Source organism: Phoca vitulina, unplaced genomic scaffold (genome assembly GCF_004348235.1).
Source record: "Phoca vitulina isolate PV1807 unplaced genomic scaffold, GSC_HSeal_1.0 scaffold27, whole genome shotgun sequence".
NCBI lineage: Eukaryota > Metazoa > Chordata > Mammalia > Carnivora > Phocidae > Phoca > Phoca vitulina.
The window spans coordinates 16,140,725-16,152,735 of NW_022589730.1; the positions used below are offsets into that span (position 1 = coordinate 16,140,725).

The window sequence follows — 12,011 nt, forward strand, 5'->3', positions numbered from 1 at the left end:
CCCCCCGCCACACACACACACACACACACACACACACACACACACACACACACACACACACTGCCACCTGATGTCTTCAACCAGTGAGCAGGAAACAGACCCGGGCCTCCCTCTCTTCCCCTGGTGGGAAACACTTTTGTTTCCACCCCATTCCGCAGGGGAGCAAGTCTGTGATGTGCACGGTTTATGTGGACTCTGACTGGTGATTTGTTTGATGGTCTCATGGCTCGTTTCCACAGCTCATGGGCGGTCCGTCTGGGTCATTGATGACACCGAGATTTCCTGGGGAAAACTCCCCATTAGATTCATCGTGACTATTTTCTTTCGCCAGAAGTGGCTTTTCTCAGGTTTCATTACATCTCTTCACTGGGAAGGAGCCATTCCTAACTGACCTTGGGTCACCATCCTGCCGCTCTGAACCTAGAGCCGTAAAGGGGGCGGGGGAGGGGGGCATAAAAACCCTCAGCCCACTCGGGTCCTTGCAGAAAATCACGGCTCTGATGCGTGCTTTTCGAAGTGCGTTGCTATCTGTCAACTCATTTCCTCTTCTGAGGAGCCCAGCCAAGTATATCGGGCCGGTGACCTTATCACGTCTTGTAGATGGGCATTTTGAGGGCTGGCAACGCTTGCACCAGGCCACATGACTTGGCAGTGGCAGATCCCGTCCCTGATCAGCTTGCCACCGTGGTGACACGGCCTGAGGTGCTCCGGGCACGCTGGCTCATCACCTTCTCTGATCGAGGCTGGCAGAGGGTCCTTTGCAGACCTTCATGGGAGGGCCACGCTGAATGTCACCTGTTGTGTGGGAAGAGCGTTCTCTGAAACGGAGCATTCTCTGCCTTTGGTCCAAACCCAGATATCGACGAGTGTGCCACCAGCAACGAGACGCTGTGCGCACACACGTGCATCAACACCGTGGGCAGCTACCGCTGTGAATGCCGGGAGGGTTACATCCAGGAGGACGACGGGAGGACGTGCACCAGGGGAGACAAATACCCCAATGACACTGGTGAGTGGGGCAAGCGATGTGCCCCCATAGGTCGGCAGGCCCTTGGGAGCCCACCAGGGCTTTCAGCCACTGACATTAATTCGTGGGCCAACTTGAAAATGAGCGCAAGAAAGGGAGCAGTGGGGGCAGGAAGGGGCGTTTGCATGAAGGACAGGTGGGATCTGGGTTAAGAGAGGGGTAGGACATAAGGTCGAGCCCAGTGGAGCAAAGCCTGCCAGCAGTGAGGGTTGCGAGCTGGTGCGTATTTGCGGAAGCTCCCCACCAAGTGGAGGCGGTGCTGTGCTCGAGCAGACATCAGTAGGACTTAGCTAGGTGCTTGGACCACCCTCAGATGAGCAGAGCAGAGGCCAGAAACCCTGTGTTCTCTCAGAGAATGGGTTGAACATCGATAGGAAAAATGTCCGTGTCGGGTAACCGTGTGCATTAATGCTGCTTAATGTATAGTCCATGCAGGAACTCTTTGTTACTTGGTTCATGATTGCATAAAAACAGAAGTCAAGTGTTCAGACATTTTTATGCCCATTCGAGAGACATTTTCTCTAAATCCAAAGATCAGTGCTTGTATTTCGTCGCCTTTTTCTAGTCATTGGTTTTTATTGTGTTTTGCAAATACAGTCCACAGTGAAGTGAAACAGTGTTAAAAGCTGGCCGGTCACAGAGTTCGAGAAGCTGATCTACGTTATGTCAACCCAATTCAACTGATATGTCTGTCACTGAGGGATACGATCAGCCCGAATGTTGGATCACCCCCTTAGGTTTGGAAGACGGAGCCCTTGTGCTCCTGTACCCGACAGTCATAGGCCAGGAAGCTGCTCCCATCTTCCTGTGCTCGGGGCATAGCTCTTCCCCACCCCCCTTGGGAGGGGACAGGATGCTGTCTATCCAGAGAGGCTGGCTGGGCCTTGGACCATCTCTGATTGGGGAGGGGGTCCTGGGCAAATCACCTGTGCCAAGAAGGCAGGGAGCTGGGAAGGCTAACCGGTCTGGGCACTCGGGAAACGGTGATTCTTGGGTGTAGCCTGAGATTTCTACAAGGAGTGGAAGACAATTGCCATCAGCTGAGGATGGCAAACAGCTGGGAGACAGCTGCCTCATATGGAAGAGCTACAAAGCAAAATTCTGAGAGCAAGCGGGTTGAGTCAGGAGGAAGCCAGCATATATTAGAAGTAGATGCAAAATGTGTTTGGAACCAGCACAGGATTGGGCAATCTGGAATAATGTGAATGAATCAGAGGGCTTGGTCTAAAGCACTTCTTACGGTCTAAAGCACGTGGGGCCTACATGCCCAGAGGTGCTTAGAGCAGGGGTGAACAGTCTTTTGGGCAGAAGCGTGGATTGAGGAAAAATGTTTGCAGGCCTTTTTTTTTTTTAATTCAAAATTAAAATCACTTTATTTTTATCCCGTGGTGGAGAAGGTGGGAGAGGGGCCAGGTGTGTAACTTACCTATTTGATTGTCTCCTTTATTGAGAGGAATTAATCCTTTGAAAACTGGGGTGCAGCCTTTTAGCCACTGACATTAATTCATGGGCCAACTTGAACATTAGCCACGAGAAGGCAGCTTCCTAAGTTTTCATGTTGGAATTGGATTTGCAGCTATGCTCTGAGCCGGGAAGTCCAGGGGCTGTGTGGGCGACTCAGCCTGCCAACTCCATTGTCTCTTTGCCTTACATTTCTGTTCAGATGAAACCTGTTGACTTGGGCACGAAGGGCAGCGTTGAGCAACCCAATCTAGACCTTAACCATCAGAAACCGCAACCACAAACGCTTACTGCTCGAGTGACGGGTGGGATTAGATAGGAGGGATCCCTAAATAACAGGATGTGGCCTCACCCCTGAGCGGTTCCCACCTGGTGGGGGCGGGGTGGTCTGCCCTGGGACCCGGCCTTTAACTCAGAGAACCAGAGAAGCTGGTTGGAGCTTCCAGAGACAGTGTAAGAGTTTTCCACTGAAATGTACTTGTTCTTTGGTCTCAGATGGCCTCCCTGTGTTGAGTGGTACCCTAGGGAGGGCTCTTGTCTGAGCACAGTGATAAGGTGGGCCTGGTGGGAGGCACTCACCTCCTGCCTCGTGCTTTGGCCGTGTAGACCTGCCCAGGGGCCCAGGTACAGAGTCGGGGCCCAAGAAGTTCTCCTTGTGTCTCTGAAGTTAGCAGTCTGTTGTGTTAGGTCAGTCCTCAGACCACAGTCTTCTGCTTCCTTCCCTGAGAAATGAATACTACTACTTAAACGTTTTTAGTGTAACACACAAGAAGTTTCAGGGTGAGAGAGCAAGTTCAAGAGATCAGCAATTTTACTTCAGTGATGAGCAGTTTGACTTCTCTGGCTGAGAATTCTGGGAAAAACTGAAGTGCTTGTAATGGTAAGGGATATAGATAGGCAACTTTTTTTTGCACCTTCTCTCTTAGTCCTTTCATTTAAAGATGACCTATTTTATCTCGACCGTTTATTACAGCATGTCCCCACATTGTGTTCTACAGAGCTTTGGGGTCTTGTGAGCTGCAAATAAGCCTTTCTCCAGAAGCATCTGGGTTCAGATGTTTGGGGAAGAACATGCTACTGCACCCACTTTAAGGGTTCATGGGCCACGTGCGTGAATGGCTCAAAGAGATTGCCTTTTTCAAAAATGTTAATTTTGATTGAGCCTGAATTTCCCCAAATTATTTTCTTAAGAAAGGCCTATAAACATCTCGCAGACAAGAGTATCTTGAAAAATAGAATTTAGAAAATGCTAACTTATTAACATCAAAGGCCTGAGCTCTGGGGTTGAACTTGGTAGGTCGTCTGGTTGGCTTTCAGGCAAAGACGCCTTCGCTAGATGAAGCAGCCAAAAGCCCAGAGTGAAGCCATTTGCTGTGGATGGCGGAGCATCTGATAAACAAAAACAGGACAGGAGTCCTCCATCCTGCCATACCGAGAGACAGTTTGTTCCTGTTTACAGGGAAATCAGTGGGAGAGGTCTTTCTGTTTAATTAGTAAGAACTGTCTGGTGGTTCTACTGTTGAGGTTTATTGTCACACAAAACTCATTTACAGATGAGCCTAGACTGCAAATTCCCTTTCTCCTCTCTCTCCATCCTCCTCCTCATAGAACAGCTACAAATAGTTTAAAAAAAAACCAAACAAAAGCTGAACAGCACTGTCTGTTGAATCGCACTCCCCTGCCGCCGGCAGCAGCTTTAGACAAAGAATTTCTCAGTATTTTTCAGTCACCGGTGTCCATTGAATTCACCACACACGCACACAGGACGAGCATTTGGTTTTAGTGTTTTGCTAAGAAAAACATTCCAACACCAGTAACCAAGGACGTCAGGAGGGAAGGGCAGAGAGGAGGAATCCAGACCCGTAATTAAAATTGTGAGCAAGGACAGGCCTGTCGTAGGCCCTGAATGTGAGAGTCATAACTCAAGCGACGGGCCACCGAGAAGGTGGGGGGATGACTTTGATGGTGCTGGCAACAAAACGCAAGCACCCTAGGCGTTTCTTGGACAACCGGGAGGCCGTGGAAAGTTCCTTGGCTTGGGGGCTAGGATTGCTGGCAGCCGGAGCTGCTGCAGCATTAACCGCTGGGGGTCGTGGGGCAGGTTCCGGGCCGCAGCTGCCTGCTCTGTAGGAGGAGCAGGAATGTGGGACTGGATAGCTCTCAGGACCCTCGCGCCCTCCCGCGTCTCTTCCACAATGTGGTGGGATGTAGCGTGAGTAACCGAAGCCCGACCGGCCCTGCGAGCCCTGGCACAGTCCTCATTTCTTGCTCCTCCATCTAAATGAGCACCAAGGCTCCGAGACCTGCCCAGCTTCACCACCTAAGCCGAGAACTTTCCTTACAGCATCTAAAAGATGATTCGTGAACATCCAGATACTCGGCTCAGCAACTGGAAAAGTTAGGGGCCAGGTGAGCCAGCTAAGCAGCTTCATCTGTTTTGGACTAAGGAATAAACCTAATATTTCATCGTGATTATTTTTTTGGTGAAGAGATAATGGGTTTTTTTTTTATATAATGGATTGAATGTAAACATGTGGGATCTAAAATCTCCTTTCCCCCCTCCTTTTTTTTTTTTTTTTTTGAACTTTGCATTGTCCAATGTCTGACGTTAGAGTCAGAGGAATTTACAGTCAAACCCAGCCTCAGCTCGCTGTGAGAAGAGCGGGTGGAGAGCAGTTGGGGGGGGAAAGGTTGCCATGCGCCCACGGGCATGGTGGCGCGAGCCGTCTGGCTGCTCAGCAAGCAGGGCCCGCTCGGTCACTTCCTTGCTTTGAAAATATGTCACTGGAACCAGCTTAGATACTCCAGGGAGTCTGTGTAGCACTGATGGGGAGACAAATTAAGGACATGCTGGCTCCGTAGTAATGACCTTACTGCTCTATTTTGCAACTTGTGTTTACTTTCTGATAGAGCGACCATGACCCCCGGCGTCCCTTACTACAGTTCAAAGTGTCAGGGGCGGCCAGGTGTTTCGTGTAACTTTCAAGCTCCACTAATCCCTAGATCAGTGGTTCTCAGCCTGGGGAGCTTTAAAAATTGCCAATCCCGCTCCCTGGCTGCAACCCCCAGATGCAACATAATGGGATTTTTTTTAAACCCCCCCCCCCTGCCCCCAAGTGGTTATAATGTGCCAGTAGCATTGAGAACTGCTTGCCAGGGCACAAACCTGCACAGTCACCTTTTAAAAACAAACATGTTCTGTTCGTTGGTGACATTGCCCATGTGCAATGTGTTGGGAACATCCTTTAGTTTCTGAGTTTATTGAAATACTACTAATACAGTATCTAAGGAATTCTATTTCTAATGCTTTGGGATACATATCCTGCTCGACATTAGTAAAAATTAGGGCTCTATGCCCCCATGTGGCTAATCAATAATAATGCACCTTTAAAATCTGAACTGGTTGGAGCAAAATGTTGGGTAATCCTTCGCTTAACATGAGCATGGTCACGGTTCGAGATACTCAGTGACTATAGCATGAATTGAGAGGACTGAAAACATGCAAGATCAGAGATGTCTCCCCAGAGTTCTAAATGAATTATTAACGTAGCATACACGAGATTGTTTTAGCTGCAAGTTTGACATTACTGTAGACAAATTGCAGGATAGATGAGCCCCGATTCAGGACAGATTGCATGTTCCAGGCCTGCACACACAATTTATCTTCCAACTGTCTGAGAGCTCTTTCCAAAGGATGATGTAAAGAGCCCTATCCCACATCTGTTATTTTGTAGGGAACTTAATACCCACAATAATAACATTTATGGAGCACTTGCCATATACTGGGCACTGTTCTAGGAACTTACAGGTCTTATTTCATTGCTACTATGGCAGTTACCCAGGTGATAAATGCGTTTGTCATTTTACTGTTGGAAGAACACACCCAGAAGCTGTGGCTTCCAACCTAAAGGATACTAATTGGCAGCATCAGGATTTAAATCCTGATCATCTGACTCCACCAGAGCCTCTGTTCCCTGCTACTCTGTTACTCCATGCCTGTGAATGGACACAGTTAATCCTTGTGTCTGTGTTCTGATGATTATACAAAGGGACAGAGAACAGACCAGGCATTTTCAGGTCAAAGTCCCTCTGCAGAGCTTACTCCCCAGAGCAGTGACGGCTGAGCAGCATGCGTGTGCTTCAGAGTCCCTTGGAGGGCTTTGGCACAACTCTGCGCTAGGCCCCGCTCCCAGGATTTCCTATTTTTGAGAACAGGTGCCCAGGCAGTGATGGTGCTGCTGCTGGTCTGGGGGTCACACTTGAGGACACTGCCCCGGAGTCTGCCTGCCAGAGAGCACCCGGGTATCCTGAACAGAACCCCCGGTAGCCGGCTCCCTGCACCCCCACGATGCCAGATTCAGGACCTGGGAGCTCCCAGCCTGCGTACACAGCACGCTGGAGGACCTAGAGCAAGTTACTTTCCTTATCTATAAAGGAGATTGAACCCAAAATACATCACTTCTAACACTCCCTGATCTAAATGGAGTAGAGTCTAGAACCCGGTAGGGAGGTTTATTCTTACCGTGAAAATATCAAGTTGCCTCCATCACACCAATGCTTGGAAAATTTAACCGAGTACATAGAAGCAGAAATGGGAAGATGGGCTTCTAACTCTGGTTCACGATGGCCTGGCTCTGCCAACAGGGCTAGTTCCTTACAAAGGTCAGCTGCAAATTGTTAAACAGGTGTCCTCATCTGTTTTGCACTCTTACTGCCTCACATGGCCTGGCAAATAGCAGATGCTCCAAAGGTGGACAAGAGGGAGAATGGGGAGGGATGGATGAGCGAGAGAGGTGGGTTACGGGATGGGATTATATAATTCGACCAGTAGATGAGATGGAACGGATGAATGCTAGGTTGGCAGAGATGAATGTCCTCCAACTGTCCTTCAAGTGCTGACAAAACTAATAAACCTGGAGTGGGGATCCTCTCTTCACCCAGTGTAGTCTGCATGGAAATGCCCTTGTATTACTCAGTTATGTTAGAGACGGATCTAAATAACTCTGGTCCTCCTCACATGAGCCCAAGCTCTGTAGGCAAGTAGGACTGTAAATTGGTACATTAAACTGGGATAAAGAGCCCAGAGGAAATAGCCTGAATTGTAGAAAAGGTGTTGGACTCAGATTCAGGAAACCTCAGTTCTAAACCCACATCAACCAACTTGCGAGATGACTTTCAGATACCAAATGTCAGTCTTGCCTCATTCTGTTCATGTGAATACTATCCTTCAAGAATTCTGGGGTTCTCAGGCAAAAGCAGTGCAAAGGACGTGGTGGGTCTGAAGACGGTGCCAGGCACTGTTTCCCATCTATTCCTGGCAGGTGGCATGCCCACTCTTTCACAGGCCTTACCTTCATTTAATCATCACGGTAGCCGTGGGCCGTAGGAATTATTCTTCCATTGTTATGGTTGAGGAATTAGGGCTTATCGAGGTCAGATAACTTGCCCAGGATTCCGGAGCTCGTCAGTGACAGAGCTGGGCTATATAGCCGGGACAATAGCACTTGGCAGACCACACTCCTAACCAATCCCCTTACCTCCTCCAAGCAGAGACCTTCCCTAGCCTCATAATTCAACTCAGTACTACACAGCTGCAATGGGAGTCAACCTCACCCCCCAAGTGTACCTGTTGAACATGCCATCAGTGGGAAGCCGCTGATAAGACAGCTAGCCTAGGAAGTGGGAATGAGTGAGGTGCTCATGTTATACTGCGTACACATAGGTGGATTTAGAGACTGCCATTGTCGCATAGATCCAGGTGCTTTTTCCAGGCATTCAAAACCTGAGCTATAGGTCGACCCTGTTGCTTATGGTAACTTAGAGATGGAGACCTGCTTCACCTACTTGAACCTGCTGGCTTGAGAAGTGTGTTCCCAACGTGGGCGCTCCAATCCATAGGCCTCCCGTGACGTGCAGGGATGGGGTGTGGCAGGTGAATAGCCAGAGATCTCAGTTGTCAAGTTGCCCCCAGGCCCCCTCCCCTCCCCAAAGAGCAGAAACACCGGTCACCATGTAGATCACCAAGTAGGGGACTGATGCCCTTGGAGAAATCAGCGGGCTGCGTGAGGAAGTTTCATGTGAGCATGGGGCTCTCCTGATGTCCAGCACGTCTGTCCGTTCACTACTTCTGTCATAGACTGCCACCAACTGGGTGGCTTAAAGGATAGAAATGTATCATGTCTATTCTGGAGGCCACAGGTCTGAGATCAAGGTGTTGGCAGGGTTGGTTCCTTCTGAGGGCCATGCAGGAGAATCTGTCCCACCCCCGCACCCCCCCCCCGCTTCTGGGGGCTTTGCCAGCAATCTTTGGCATTCCTTGGCTCCTACCCTATTACCTGACCTCTGCCTTCATCTTCATGTGGTGGTCTCCCTGGGTGCGCATCTATATCCTGATGTCTCCTTTTTATAAGAACACCGGTCATGTTGATTATGGTCTCTGCCCTGTGACAGTAGAACTTCATCTTATTACGTCAATGACCCTATTTCTGAATAAGGTCACATTCTGAGGTACTAGGGATTAGGGCTTCAACATATGAATTTTGGCAGGAAAACAGTTCAACCTGTGACGCTCTACTTCACACGTAGTGTGTGTCCACTACATGAGCGACCAGAAATTCCAGTTCTTAGGTGGCTTACACTCTGGTGTAAGTAGAGTAGCCTCTCCATGGGGAAGCTTAGAACACCGCCATTTGAGAGGACACGTGGTAAATGCTGGCTGACCTCAGGACCGCAGTCTCTCTGTAGAGGACAGGCTTTGTGGAACATCTGACCTGGGTCTGGATAGTTGATGGGTTTCCATGAATGGAGACGGCACAGAGGGCTTCCCAGAAGAGGGGGGAATAAGATAAAGCACATGAGCCAAGGAGGACAAGAAATGGCTTAGAGGGACGTTCCTTGGCTGTCCCCAGTTGCATTCCAGACAGCCCTGGTGAACATTGGCCCTTGGACGGGGGTATAAATCATGTCAGGTTGGTAGATCCCACCTCCTAAGAAGCACTGACGAAAGGGCCGTGGTTCCCATGTTCACACATGAAAGAGGAAGATCCCGGGGTGCCCGAATGGGAACAGCTGAAGACAGAGCACTGGGGGCCTGGGTGGGGGTGGGGGGCGGGAGGGAGGGGCTGCCTCCATCTCTCCCCTGACCCGGGAGTGCGGTCAGTGACCTGAGAACCGTAAAATCGCCGGCCTCCCTCACACGTCCCGCTGTCCGCGGGTCCTCCGGGGACTGCCAGTTGCGAGGCTGTCTTTCTGGGGTCCGGACGGCCTCCAGCCTCCCCAACCCACCCGAGCCCGTCCCCTCGCGCAGGGCACGGCGAGAAGTCTGAGAACGCGGTGGAGGCCGGAACCTGCTGTGCCACGTGCAAGGAGCTCCACCAGATGAAGCAGACAGTGCTGCAGCTGAAGCAAAAGGTATGTGCCTGCTCGGCTAGAGACAGTCCCGCAGTAAGAGGGCTCAGCAGAGGGGAGAAGGCAGAATGTTGAGAAACAAGAGGAAAATGAGTTGTCACGCACGACCTCTGTGAGCGTTCATGGAGGTGGGTACCAGCTGGGTTGGCACCTGGGCTTGGCTTCGCCCGCCCACCCTCAGAGCTGCCGTCGGAAGGGCAACGAGACGATGAAGGCAAGAAAGGGATCGATTAGGTAACTGTTAAAGCAAGCCATGAGGTGAGGGGCGTATGGCAAAGCTGTCCGGAGGATGAGCTAGGACTGCTGAAACTTTTGGTAAAACAAACGTCCAGACACATGGTCCTGGGGCAGACGTACACAGTTCTATTTTAGCTAACATTTTGGTGATGTTTTACAACCGAGAACGTCCTGTCTATAAACATCCATAAGCTGATGATGAATTTCTGTAGCAGCTTTATTTTTCCCATTGGAAAGCGGCCTCGTGTCAACAACAATGAGGGCTGACTCACTTTATAAAAGGCTCCCACGCGAGCCTCAGAGACTATCAGATTTCTAGTAACATTGTTAGGCCGTGAGTAATGCCCCCGTGATGGATCTGGGGACCTGATTTCTTGAACAACTGTCCTGAATCCAGATCGATGGTATTTATCATGCCTCAGTTCAGTTATTTCGCCAGCAACTCAGAAATTGCTCTTACACTGATAAAACATATACTTACTGGTTTGTTTAATTGCTTCTGCCCAAGGCTCTTAGCACACCAAAGAGGCGTATATAATCTGTTTAACTTTGTTATTCTAAAGGGCAAAGGGTAAGCATAAGACAATATTGCTTTTCCATGTTCAACAAACATTCAAGCAGCCCTTAATGAGAACCACAGCTACCAGCAGATCAATGGGCAGAGAAGAAGAATGGCTTTGCTGGTCTTTCATATGTTGTTGGCAAAGATCTATATATGTATCCTGTAATCACGATCCTAAGTAGTCTGTGATCCAATGATAGGGAGAACGGGCGGAACACTTTGTAAGCATAGCACATAAACATATCCCACACATACCCTCAGGTTAAACTTGGACTGATGTTAATATTTATTGAGCAAATCCAAAAAAGTGTCCATGGAAGAAATAAGTTCGTGTTTCATAGGCCAGAGGATTAGGGCTTGGGGGAGGCAGTTGCTCAATATCTCAAGGCCTAAAGCTGTTCTCTGCTTCCTCTCCTGGATAGTTAAAAATCCAGGGGGAGACGAACCATGAGAGACGATGGACTCTGAAAAACAAACAGGGTTCTAGAGCGGAGGGGGGTGGGAGGATGGGTTAGCCTGGTGATGGGTATTAAGGAGGGCACGTACTGTATGGAGCACTGGGTGTTATACGCAAACAATGAATCATGCAACACTACATCAAAAACTAATGGTGTGATGTATGGTGATTAACATAACCAAAAAAAAAAATCCAGGAGCTATAGGGAAGCTTTTCCCAGCCTGGAGGATCCTTAGAATAGTGCCACTAAATCTCACATGTTCGGAAATGCAGTCGCTAAATCAATATCTGGCTTTCCCTTGGCCTCCCTGGCTTTCACAGAATGTCTATTCTGTGAAAGAAATGTCTAAAGAGTTGAAAATTTTGTGTCCTGATACCCGTCACCTTTAAAGACCTTGCTGTAGAGCTCCATACAATCCAGTAGCAAGTACTTCTTAGTACTCTAGTAACTCGTGCGGTAACTCTCACGCACTTAGTACTTCAGTAACTCTCATGAGGTTAACTCTCACGTACTTAATACTCCAGAAACTGGTATTCGGTAACTCTCACGCACTTGGTACTCCAGTAACTCATGCGGTAACTCTCATGTGGTTGGTGGGACTGGAATTGGTCCACCTCATACTGAATTCTGCAAACACATGGTGGCAAATCTGACCTAATGCTAACATTTAACATTACGAGGAGCAACTCATTTTTCAAGGCACCTGTAAGCATGTGTTGCATTCTGTAGTTGATAAAGCAGTTTTACATCCAGGATCTCATTTAATTCCCACTGTGACCCTGTAAGAAAGATGCAGGTATCCTCAGAGAAGTAAAGTCACTGCCTAAGAGGCAGGCTAGACTTCTGCCCCTGCACTGGG

General features: G+C 49.1%; 1 protein-coding gene across 1 annotated transcript in view; it reads left to right on the forward strand.

The window, feature by feature from the left end:
• Positions 1 to 12,011, forward strand: part of CCBE1 (collagen and calcium binding EGF domains 1) — a 221,451-nt gene that overhangs the window by 199,118 nt on the left and 10,322 nt on the right. Inside the window, exons 5-6 of the mRNA XM_032422721.1 lie at positions 857 to 1,009; positions 9,795 to 9,898. Coding sequence (XP_032278612.1) covers positions 857 to 1,009; positions 9,795 to 9,898 — 257 coding nt within the window. The remainder of the gene's footprint in view (positions 1 to 856; positions 1,010 to 9,794; positions 9,899 to 12,011) is intronic.